At 32.2% G+C, this 13,568-nt stretch overlaps 1 protein-coding gene across 1 annotated transcript in view; it reads right to left on the bottom strand.

Moving 5' to 3' along the window:
- RADX (RPA1 related single stranded DNA binding protein, X-linked) overlaps positions 1 to 13,568 on the bottom strand; it is a 58,966-nt gene that overhangs the window by 30,506 nt on the left and 14,892 nt on the right. Inside the window, exons 4-9 of the mRNA XM_012751163.2 lie at positions 8,560 to 8,668; positions 7,960 to 8,051; positions 7,728 to 7,850; positions 4,342 to 4,446; positions 3,052 to 3,216; positions 1,719 to 1,879 (exon numbers count right to left, since the gene is read on the bottom strand). Coding sequence (XP_012606617.1) covers positions 1,719 to 1,879; positions 3,052 to 3,216; positions 4,342 to 4,446; positions 7,728 to 7,850; positions 7,960 to 8,051; positions 8,560 to 8,668 — 755 coding nt within the window. The remainder of the gene's footprint in view (positions 1 to 1,718; positions 1,880 to 3,051; positions 3,217 to 4,341; positions 4,447 to 7,727; positions 7,851 to 7,959; positions 8,052 to 8,559; positions 8,669 to 13,568) is intronic.

Genomic DNA, 13,568 nt, shown 5'->3' with positions numbered 1-13,568 from the left:
GTGAGAATGGCTTTTATCAAAAAGTCCCAAAACAACAAATGCTGGCGTGGATCCAGAACTATAGGAAAACTCACACACTATTGGTGGGACTGAAAACTAGTACAACCTTTATGGAAAGTAGTATGGAGATAATCCAAAGAACTAAAAGTGGACCTACCATTTGATCCAGCAATCTCACTACTGGTTATTTACCCAAAGGAAAAAAAGAGATTCTATAAAAAAGACACCTGCACTTGAATGTTTATAGCAGCATAATTCACAATTGCAAAGATGTGGAAACAACCCAAGAGCCCATCAATGTATGAGTGTATTAATAAAATGTGGTATATGTATACCATGGAGTACTACTCAGCCATAAAAAATAGTGAACTAATACCTCTTGTATTAACCTGGATGGAACTGAAGACCATTCTTCTAAGTGAAGTATCACAAGAAAGGAAAAAGCAACACCACATGTACTCACCATTAAATTGAAACTAACCGATTAACACTTATGTGCACATATGGAGATAACATTCATTGGAAATCATGCAGGAGGGAGAGGGAGGAGGGGATGGGTAAATTAACACCTAACAGGTACAATGCACACTATCTGGGGGATGGGCACACTTATAACTTTGACTCAAATGGTACAAAAGCAATTTATATAACCAAAATGTTTGTACCCCCATAATATTCTGAAATAAAAAATAATTGTGACAAAACTTTGCAACCAACAGTGCTTTTATAAAGATGATTAAATCTAATCCATCTGCTATTTCAATATTTTTTTTTTTTTTTTGAGACAGAGTCTCACTTTGTTGTCCAGGCTAGAGTGAGTGCCGTGGCGTCAGCCTAGCTCACAGCAACCTCAAACTCCTGGGCTTGAGTGATCCTTCTGCCTCAGCCTCCCGAGTAGCTGGGACTACAGGCATGCGCCACCATGCCCGGCTAATTTTTTTATATATATATCAGTTGGCCAATTAATTTCTTTCTATTTATAGTAGAGACGGGGTCTCGCTCTTGCTCAGGCTGGTTTTGAACTCCTGACCTTGAGCAATCCGCCCGCCTCGGCCTCCCAAGAGCTAGGATTACAGGCGTGAGCCACAGCGCCCGGCCTATTTCAATATTTTTTAAAGGAAGATAAAAGTGCTTCTTATACTAGTATAACTGAAAAGTTGGATTAAACATTTATTTCCATATGGACAGTAATAATCGTAGGCACATTTTTTAAGAAGATAAACTCATGGGAAAAATTAACTTATTTGTACTGATTGTGTCAATATTCCAGAACTGGCCTCTTTTACTATTTATTCTACAAGAGTTATTGCTATCTCATATAGAACCTGGGTAAGACTACCCTACTAGATTTAGAGATAAAAACTTCCCATGGAAACTTTCCTGTAGTACTAGCCTGGACAACAGGTAGGAAATGAATATGGACATACATACCACCTGGAAGTTTAAAACATAAATCATAGGCTCAAATTATGCAGAAAGCAAAAACAAAATGCCAACTTTTGAGGGTTTTGGGAAATGTCAGAGGCTGTGACTATTAGCCCAGTGTGCCCCAAAATAATGACAGAAAAAGGAAATAAAAAGCTGAATTTTTTTTTTCTTTTAGGTTTACATCATTAAGAGTCAATACATGTGAGTTCTGAAGAAAATGTAAAAGGTACCAATTATAATTATGATCACAGTGCTTTCAGAGATATGCTATTAATTCTCTGGCCCCATACCCGAGGTGTTTCTGGTGCTGAGGCATTATCAGTTGCGCTGCTATAAGGGACATACTTTATAACCGTAATTATCCCCTGAATTGCAATGCGCTTTTGTTCCCTATACTGTAAGTCTTCAATCTCCTTTTTCACTTCACTTATAGCTGTCAAGAGCGACTCAACTGCAAAAGAGGAATTCCAAGGTAAGTTTTAAAGAACTGAAATGATAAAAATAAGAATTAGATTTGCAATGTAATTTCACAACATGAAACTATAAACTTGCTACATTAACGTAAGTCTGTGAGACTTTGTGTTTATATCTGACATGTAATTTTTATGTAATTTTTGTGAAATAGGCAAGATACATTTATCAGTTAAATTGTAACACAGGCTTCCAATCTGGAGTCTTCAATTTGCCAAAGAAATTTTGCGTATTTAATGTAATTTATATATTTCAAACTATAAAGTGTTGCCTAGCCACACTGGTTTTTTTTCCAAAACCATGCAATTATTTCATGGCTTTTAAAAAAGAACATGCTTATATTAAACTTTCAACTGTCATATAGTAATTCTACTAATTGTACTAATTAGTTCTACTAAAAAGTAAATTAATATTAGGTCTCTCATCAGTACTTCAATTCTAAATTCAGCATCTCATTTATTTTGGTGTCATTTTTTATTTAAAGGTAGCACTCAATTGTGTTATATACAATATATATCATTCACAAAAGTAGCATAATACAGTTGTCTGTATTATGCTAGTTGCATAATACAGTATCTTAATATCAAATTGTCCAGCATCTCTTATAGATATCTTTAGTCTTTCTGTGTAATGTCATGGGAGTTGAGATCTACCAAGGTCAGATCTGATCTCAGTGACATTAAATCAAAACATTACAGGTTGAGCATCCCTTGTTTGAAATGCATGGGACCAAGAGGTTTCAGATTTCAGATTTTTTCATATTTGCATTATAGTTACCGTTCAGCAACCCTAATCCAAATCCAAACTCTAAAATGGTCCAATGAGTATTTCCTTTGAGCGTCATATCAGCGCTGAAAAAGTTTCAGATTTTAGAGCATTTTAAATTTTAGATTTTTGGATTAGGAATACTCAACCTGTATCTCCAGTTAGCCATCTTCTACATTCTCTCTTTTCTTCCAGTCTAATAAAATCATAATAGTGACCTTTAGGATACATGACATATATTTTTCTGTCTGCTTTAAGACAAAATTATTATCAGTGAATGTTGCTACACTTTGGCTCATTCTCATAAAAGAACAAAGACGACTAACTGAAATAGCATATACCATACATATAACATATAAACATGAAAACTGGCAATTATATAAATACCTTTAATTGAACTACTATACTTGGAAAATGTCTCTGGCACTGGTGGATAGGGGTAATATCCACCAATAACAGTATTCTTCACTTCTCCAGAATCGGTCTGTGTTTTAATCCACTGAATAAAGTTTTTTACCTTGGCATCGTAGGTATACGGCTGGCCTTTGTGACCTCCTTGTGAGAAGGGTAAATCGTAAAAAAACGAGAAATAAAAAGTTCACTGTAGTAAACTGAATAGACTTTTTTGTATAAGAAGTTTAATATTAAAACAGTCTCTCATATTACTAAGTAAAAAAGTCAAGTTCATTTATTCACTATGTAGCAGATAATTATTTAAGACAGTAAACAAATCCTAAGAAGGAAATCAGACATACATTAAAGTAGACTAAACTGTAGCTGTCTATAGGATGCTAAAAACCACAGGAAGAAGAAAAAGTAATAATCTGAATTTTTCTAACTGTCCAAATGGTTGGCATCTTATGAAAAAAATGATTTTAAAACCATATATTAACCTAAAAGTATGGCATTATGTATGAACTAAACTACTTATGAATATAGCTCACCATTTAAATTCATGTTCTTAAAACATACTTAAAAGTGTCATATTTACATCTGATAGTATTTTTAAAAAGGTATGTACTGACAAAGATGTACATTATACCTTTCCTAAGACTCTACTTTTGACAAACTTAATTACCAACATGGTATAGCTCTGGTAAATATCCCATTCTGCACTATTCCCTCACCTTCTCATTTGGAAACTTTAATCTTTATTGTTTTGACCCTGTTATTAGAGGGAATAGGGAAAATAATATACTTGTAGACAAGTAGTGAGACTCTTCTTACTATATAAGTAAGATGTCAGATCTTGGGGCCAAAATTTGATACTCATTTTTGTTTTATTTAGTATTTTAAAATATTGTTAACTGAATCTATACTATGGTACCATGCTTAATGGTTTTCAATCTATCAAGTAATTTATGATTATTTACATTCTACATCAAACAGGAATTAAAGTTAACTGAAGGATATAAACACAATTCTCTAGTGAGTCAAAAAATCATTGCTTCAATCATAAATAATCCAGAAGCAATGCACTCCATAGGCCAAATATTTTTTTGTTAAAACATTCTTACAGTGATAAATGAGGGCAAAATAAAGCTATCTTTTAGTTGACTGTTATTATATATATTATATAATATTAAGTTATATGTTAAGTTAATATGTGCTAAAGGATTCTAGAGAAGAGAAAATACATTACATTTCCAACAAAGTATACACAAAGAAATTACTCACCAGTAATAAACACTCGACTCTCATTGGTAGTGGTGAGGTAAAGCAGTTTAGGTACTTGAGTGTCATTTCTGACAACTTTCAATTGTGTACACACAAAATATGTCACTGTAAAAAATAAATATATTTCTAAAATTACTTTTATATTCTAAAAAGGACATACCAAAATCAAGATCTAATAAAAATGCTTGTCTAACTTCAATGACAAAGGAATAACATGAGACTATTGTCAAAAGGCAAATTCAGATTCAGTAGGTGTAAAGTGGAGCCTGGGCTTCTGCATTTCTAGTAAGCTCCTAGTTAAGTACTGGTGCCTCCACTCCTCTGACTATACTTGGAGCAACAAGGATCTAATCCTAATCTACAGAGTCATTCTAACTGGGCACCCAACTGAGTGTGAAAAGTTATTTCCTATAGAGAAAAAAAAAAACTTAGTTTCTCCATGATACTTTCATTGATTAACTGAATCTAACAATGAATCCTGAATTACTCCAACTCCTTCAATGAGAGTGGGCTAAACAGTATTAATTTGTATTTGTTTATGCAAGGGTTTTATATCTCTCATGTATTTGTCTTAGACTTAAAGGCCAATAACAGGGCTTATATCATCTGTTTATTTTCTTTTCACCTTGCTAACTTGATACACTAAAAAGAATCCCTGAAAATGAGCTTATAATGTCCTCAGATTTCAACTACTTTCAAAAATTATCCGTTGTTTTTAATTATTTATCAGGTTATTTAGTTATTAGAGTTTCATTAATCTAACACTTAAAAATTTTTTTAACTCATTACCATGTTTCCCCAAAAATAAGACAGGGTCTTATATTTATTTTTCCTCAACAAGACACCCTAGGGCTTATTTTCAGGGAATGTGTTAATTTTTTAAGTATGGTACAACAATCTACATTTATTCAAATATAGTTAAGTCGTCTTCTTCTGGAATATCATCATAACTCTCCAAACCCCAAATTCCATCCTGAATTTCTTGTGACTCTATTTCCTTCAGAACCATTGGCCCCAATCTCTCATCGAGCAATACAGCTCTCATGGGGCAGATGAGAAGGGCTGCTCATCTTCTTTACCACTCTGCGACGAAATGCATGGGTTGTGCAGATATGCTGCGTAGCCACGCCCATCACTAGGTCTTATTTTCGGGGTAGGGCTTATATTGAGCAAATGCTTAGAAAGCCTGCTAGGGCTTTTTTATGGGTAAGTCTTATTTTCGGGGAAACACGGTACATGCCAAAACAGTTACAGTCTTTCAAATCAGGAAATGAAGAAATAAATGTAAATTCTTGTAATCACATAAAAGTAAGTTTTTATTTGAGAATAAAAATTTCTCCAGTGTATAACTATAAATTCATTTGCTATATCTTATATTTACTAGATATTTCTTTATTTTGTAGCAGTGAAAATAAAGAAAATCTGTTCAAATGATAAGAGTTATCTTAATTTATATCACTTTTCCTTATTTCAAAAACTGTACAAACATATGAATATTAATGGCTAAAGATGCTGGTACAGGAATATTAAAGGACCTCTAAAATCTGTTAAGAGGGTAGATCTCATGTTAAGTGTTCTTACCATAATAAAATAAAAATAAAAAAAAATAAAGAAACATCTAACCTCTAATGACCTCTAATGGCCATTATAAATCTGAGAGTCAGATCTAACACTTTCTAGCTGTTTGACATCCAGGAAATTACTTAACTCTTCTGGATCTTTGCTTTTTCACCTGAAAGTTTATATCAACATCAACTGTTTAAAAGGTTACTGAGAATACAAAATTAGATAATATCTAATAGCTTCTGGTACATAATAAATGCACAATATTAGTTCCCCTTAGTTATTCACTTTCCTTATAAAAATTTTTTTTGTACTACCAAGGGATTTTGTTATTACTTCAGAAGACCCTTGGTCATATTCCCCCTCATAGGCCTGAAGCCCCCTTAATATTCACAATTTTTTCCTTCACTCTTGGTCAAAAGAAAATAAATTGTGATTTTTGTGAACTTATTATACTAGAATAAATCTCACCAAGGTCCATATATACCTTTCTTAGAAAGATACATTTCACATTATTACAAGAAATAGAATATGCATGCTTGGCAAAGTTTCTGTAAGAAATCTTTATCCAAAACTTGTGTCAGCTGATTGTTTAAAATGGCTATAAACAAACTGAAAGGAGATGAAACCCACCTAAAATGAGGCAATCAAAATTGTCATCAGAGGTCATCAATGACAATTGTTTATGTCCCAAAAGAAGTGATATGAGAGGTCATCTCCCACTCATCTTGGAAGCCCATGTCTTGGTCATGGCCAAAACTCTCTTTCTGTTCCATCCCCCAAAAGTTGGGGTAAGGTTCAGTTCTATCTGCGTATATTTAAAAATTTTAATCTCACAAGCCTAGGGTAGAATCTAATGAAGCAGAAGTGTGTAATATTGTTTTGTACAGAGAAAAAAACAAAAGGGGCAGCAGAATAGTCCTGTATATAGTCTCTAGGTCTCTTAGTGTTCTATAATTTTTATCTTATTGCTGGTTAAAAAATTAGATGTAGTGAATATTGGGAGTTTTCTCAATGTTGGCAAGCAGTTAACACAGGTAACAATCAGTATTTATTCATGTAATCATTTAGAAAATAATAAAATAGCATACCATATCTAAAATAGCTTTATGTTCTGAATTCAAATAAGGAAATCATCACTGAAATTATTGAAAAGTATTAAATATACTTTTTTCCTTATCATACTAATCTGAAGACTATCCTGTTACGTTATATGAAATATATAAAGGGCCATACTTAAAAATGTTTTCGAATAAATAAAACTAGTGGAAAAATACTTTTATATCTGAATGAATACAGGAAAAAAAAGTCAATGCCAAAGTAAGCCAAAGTAAAATACTGACCAGCTGGTGTAACGCCACCAACTTAATATTAATTTAATATTCAAATGGGATCATACTTACCACTGTTATTATTTAATTACATGGTTTGTCAATCCTCTATCAATTACTGCCACATTAGTAAAATCTTTGATGTCTTTAATGGGTTCTACCTAATCAATTTCCAAATGGATACAAAGGGAACTGATTGCCCACATTTTAGTTTTACTGAATCGGACTTTTTTTATGTGTGCAATTTTAACGAGAATTGATAAGAACACCTGTTTTCTAAAAAACTAGTTTAAATACCAAATTAATTCTGAATAGACAACCAGGAGTTTAATATCTGCTATAGCAAATATGATATTAATATAGAAAAGTTTAAACATGCTGTCAGACTGCTTGAATTCACTAATTCAATGTCATGCCACTTCTACTATTTTTTAAGTTAATGTTCCCTCCTACTTTTAAAAATAAAAAGATAAAAATATTAAGATTGAGTACTTGGGTAAATATTTTCGAAGATTTCTGGCTGAGATGTAGAAAACAGTTCCACTATAAATGGTAGCTCTGAAGTCCCATCAGCAATGTGAATCCAGCGATATGACCAAAAATCTTCACCATTTTCTATATGGATAGAATATTAAAATAAATAAAGGTAACTGATTATACACACATGAACACATAATTATGTGCTGAAATACTTTTTTATGACTTCTCAACTTTAAAAGCTTACCTTTCTTTTTTGACCTCTGGACCCTTCCTACGAAAACTAAAATGCCAATTACATCGCAGATACGATTTTCTGGCATATCATCCAGTTCTGATCTAAAAAATTAAAAAAAATTATTAAATAGATATTATATCTTTAAATAGTGAAAAAGTATTCTTCAATTATGATTTTGAAAATGTATATATACATAATTGGTACAGCATAATTTTGGGTTTTCTTTTTTTGAAATAGGGTCTCACTCTCTTGCCCAGGCTGGAGTGGAGTGGCCCAATTATAGCTCACTGTAACCTTGAACACCTGGGCTCAAGTGATCCTCCCACCTCAGCCTCCTGAGTAACTGGGACTACAGGTGCATGCCACCATGCCTAGCTAATTTTTAAATTTTTTGTAGAGACAGAGTCTTGCTATGTTGCCCTGGTTGGTCTTGAAAATCTGGCCTCAAGTGATCCTCCTGCCCTGGCTTCCCAAAGTGCTGGGATGATAGGCATGAGCCACCACACTCAGCTAATTTTGGGTAGATTTTGAACAAATTATAATGCATTGTTTTTTAGTAATTAACATTAAAAAGTAATATTTAAGACATTTTACAAGCAACTATTTTACCTTGTGATAAATCGGTGATTTAATTTTGGCAGTCTCCATTCTGGTTTCACCTGCTTTTCTGGAATGATGATTATATTTGTTGGAGGATCTCGAAGATTCAGGCAGATTTCTGAAAAACAAATAAATTACTTTAATATGATATTTAATACATACTAAAGAATATACATGTACATACATTACACAGCAAAGTAATAGACTGAACATTTTGGAACCTACCACCAAACCCAAGAAGTAGATCATAATCAATGGTCTTCTGCCTCCATTATCATGTCCACTTATTTCTCCACCAAAGATTAACCATACCTTGAATTTCACGTTTTATCATTTTCTTAACTTAAAAAGATTTTATCATTTATATGTTTTTGCTTAAATAAAATAAGTTTGTATTTGTTTTTTAACTTCATATGAATGGAATTATATAATATATAGTATTCTAGGGATACTTTTTTCACTTATTTTTGCTAAAATTCATTCATGTAGCTACATATAGCAGGATTAGTTTTCATTTCTATGGCTGAATAATATCCCAGTGTGTCAATATACTGTAAGTTTTTAACTATACCTTATTTATCCTTTATTGTGTTGATGGAAATCTGGATTATTTCCAGGTTTTTGCTATTACACATGACTGTTACAAATATTTTTGTATATGTCTCCCTGTGCACACAGGCAAGTGTTTTTATAAGGTATTATACCTAGGAGTAGAAACTCTGTATTGTACAATATGTAAATATTCAACTCTACAGGCTAATCCCAAATTATTTTAAGTAATGAACCTATTTATATTTCCACCAGCAATGTGTAAGAATTCCCAAAGATACATATCTTTTCCAAACTTTGGTATTGTCAAATTTCTTATTTTTTGAGAACCTAGTGATATGACAATTTGTTGCGGTCTTGTTTTATACTTCCCTTATTAGTAATTAAACAACAATTCATATACTTATGGTCCATAAATACATCCTCTTCTGTGAAATGCCTGTTTGTGTCTTTTGCCCATTTTTCTACTGAATTGTTTTTAAAAATATATTTGCAGGAATTGTTTATATATTAATTCTTTGTTGACTACGTAGTTGCAAATATTTTCACCCAGTTTGTACCTTGTTTTTGCATTTCTTATGGTGTTTTTTGATGGACATGAATCCTTAATTTTAATGTAGTTATTAGGTTTGTTAATATTTCTTTTATGGTTACTACTTCTTATGTCTTATCCAAGAAATCCTTCCTTATCTCAAGGTCAAACTGTGGGTTACTTTCTTATAAGTTCTTCTATAAGTTCTTTCTGTAAGTTCTTCAAAAAGTTTTGCCTTTCACATTTAAGTATTAGATATATCTGGAATTGATTTTTATATGGTATGAGATACGGATATACTGTCATTTTTCTCATATATTAATCAAGTATCTTACTACTATTTACTGAATGGTTCCTCCTTCCTTGATGATCTAGCAGCAGTCCCTAACCTTTTTGGCACCCGAGATCGTTTTGACTGTTTTCATGGAAGACAATTTTTCCATGGACCGGGGAGGGAGGGGATGGTTTGGGGATGATTCAAGCACATTACATTTATTGTGTACTTCATTTCTATTATTATTACATCATAATATATAATGAAATAATTATACAACTCACCATAGTTTGGAGACTCCTGCTATATAGCACAGCTGTCATGTCAAAATTCTATATGTTTATGGCTATATCTTGGCTCTATATTGTGATTCATTGGTCCATTTATCTATACTTGCACCAATACAACATTGTCATAAATACTATAGCTTTATAATAATTCTTGATATTTGTAAGACAAACCCATACTCCCTTACTAGCCCCCTATTCTTTTTCTTCAGAAGTGCCTTGACTATTTTTGGCAAATATGTGCTTCCATATGAATTTTAGTATCAGTTTGTCAGTTTTAGTTTAAAAATCTGATGAAATAGCACTCAATCTATAGATCAATTTGAGAAGATTTATTTATGAAATTGAGACTTATCTCCCACCTGTGAACACGGGATATTTCTCAACTTATTTAAGGCTTTTTTAATTTGTCATAGAATTAAATAAAAAAAATATTTAAGGCTTTATTATTAAGGCTTTCTCAATGTCTTTGAATAATGTGTCATAATCATCTCCACACAGGTCTTACACATCTTCTTTTAGATTTATTTCTAAATACCTTAGAGTTATTGTTGACAATGTAAATAATGTTTTGAAATTATAATTTCTAACTCTTTAGTATTGGGGTATACAAAATCAGTTGACTTTTGTATATTGATCTTACAGCTAGCTTTGCCAATATCTTATTAGTTTTAATACTTTGTGTTATTTTGAACTTTCTGTACAGAACATTTAATTTGTGAATAACAAGTTTTGTGTTTTTCTATAAAATTCTTATATCTTTAATACATTTTGTCTTCTCACACTGGCTAGGACAGCCAGTACAACATTAAATAGAAATAGTAAGAGGAGGCATCCATATTCCCCATTTTAAAAAGAAATGTTTCTAATTTTTCCCCATTAAGAATAGTGTTTGCTGTTTTGTCCCCATTAAGAATTATGTCTGCTATTTTGTTTTTATTTGTAAATACCCTTTATTAGGTTAAGGAAGGTTCTTTTCTTGCTATTTTCTTTTTTTAAATTAACAAATGGGTATAATTTTCTTTAAGCCTATAGCACCTGGTATTTACAGGTGGTCTCCCATCCAAGTACTACCCACCCAATCCTGCTTAGCTTCCAAAGGGCAGGTTGGGTGAGACAGGCAGTCCATGGTGGGATGGCCAAAGACAGGTATAAAATTTAAACAAACACTTTGTGTATCTATGAGAATGATCATTATTTTCTTTGTTAATGTGGTAAGTGACACATAGATTTTCATATGTAAAACTAACCTTGATTGCTCTACATAGTTAAAAAAAACCCCAAAACAAAAAAAACTAATTTTGCATTGCTAGGAAAAAAATCCAACTTAGTCACAGTGCCCGATCTTTTTTTTTACATATAATTGAATTCAGTTTGTTAATATTCTATTAAGAATATCTATATATATGTTCATGGCTGAAGCTAGCCTATAATTTTCCTCTTTCATGCTATTCTTGTTTGGGTTTGATTATCAAGGTTATATTGGTAGCAAAGAACGAGTTATTCTCTTAGTCTATTCTCTGGAACAGTTTTGGAATGGTATCTTCCTGTAATGTTTGGTAGAATTTGCTATAATATGATGTATGCCTGATATTTTCTTTGTGGGAAAATTTTAAACCTCTGATTCAATTCTTTTAATAGCTATATAACTATTTGGACTTTCTAGTTCTTTTTATGCCAGTAAGTTATATTTTTCTAACAATTTGTTGTATAGCAAACAAAACTTAAACCAGCATGAAGATATCTGATTTCTAGTCCTGCCTATTACTAGCCATGCGACTGGAAAAATCCACTTTATCATAAGCAAGGGAAGTTTGTATTAGGTGATATTACCTTGCACCTAGAAAATTGTTTGCATTTTATAAAGCACTTTCATAGTCATAGTACCACCTGATTATATTCAAGATCCCTTCTAGCTCTAAAATGCTAGGATTCCTAATTAAATAAATATCCCCTCCCCCAAACCAAAAACACGTGATGCAATCATCTCAATATGTATTATGCAATACAGTCTGAAAATCTCAAGATTTTAAAAAGTTTATTATTTGGGTATGCCAGCTGAATACTATTTTGAAAATGTAGATAATATCATATACAAAATGGCAATATACAAAACTATACATTACCAGCAAATAATATATCTTTTGTTTTACAATAGAATTTTCATCTTTATAGGTTTTCATTTATTCAATATTTTAAAAAATTACATCTTAGTTTCTCTAACTTGGAACTATATGTGTAAATATGAAAAATAAACCAAGATAAATGACCCCAATTGTTTGTCTTCCAACCTCAACACCTAGAAGGCAGTGGTATCACAAATTCTTATTCCCTTACTAACCTACTCTCCTCCCACCACACACTCTTCCTCATTTATACTGCTTATAATGTTTAAACTACACTGTTTTTTTCCTAATCCCTGCTTAACATTTTCACCTATCCAATTCATTCTCCTACTTTCCTGTCCATTCTTTCCTCAAATGCATTTTGATTCATTTCCTCTCCCCTTCTATCACATTTTTTACTGTTCATTGTCATTCATCTTTCATTTTACTGTAATTTGTTTATCTTATAAATCTGCCACCCCATTAGACTATTTTTCTAAGGGTAGAACTATATATTATTTATCTTTGTATCTTCTGTACCCAGCATGATTTACAGAACTGCCTTGGTTTCCCTTTGAAAGATCATTAATCCCCTTTCTACACGCTGTTTCTATGAGATCGACTTTTTTAGATTGCACATATAAGTGAGATCATACAGTATTTGTCTTTCTGTGCCCGGCTTATTTCATTTAGCGTAATGTCCTCCAGGAATCTAAAAAAGTCAGTCTCAAAGCAACAGAGAGAAGAAAGGTGGTTACCACAGGCTGGGGAGGAGGGATAGATAAAGGGAAGATATTGATCAAAGGGTACAAAGTTTCAGTTAGAGTGGAGGAATATGTTTTAAGCATCTATTGCATTGCATGTTGACCACAGTTAATGATATCTATTTCAAAATTGCTAAATAAACAGATAAAATTTTAACGTTCTCACTACAAAAAATGACAAATTGGTGAGAGGATGGATATGTTAATTACCTTGATTGAGTCTTCCTACAAACTATACATAAATCAAAACATCATATTGGATTTTATATAAAAATATATAGTTACTATTTTCAATTAAAAATGAACAAAAAATCTAGGAAAAATATCACTAATAAATTTGAGATAGGTAATTTTTAAAGATCATAAATCCATAGTTTTCAACCCTGGCTGTACCTTAGAATCAGCTGAGGAATTTTAAAGCCATGCCTTGGTCCCCGTCTCAGAGTACTTAAATCAGAATCACTGAGAGTGGGGCACCAGTAGCTCTTTAAAGCTCCCCAAGTATTT

Source organism: Microcebus murinus, chromosome X (assembly GCF_040939455.1).
Source record: "Microcebus murinus isolate Inina chromosome X, M.murinus_Inina_mat1.0, whole genome shotgun sequence".
NCBI lineage: Eukaryota > Metazoa > Chordata > Mammalia > Primates > Cheirogaleidae > Microcebus > Microcebus murinus.
The sequence above is the reverse complement of the archived record's forward strand: the minus strand, read 5'-3'. Positions and strand labels throughout refer to the sequence as shown.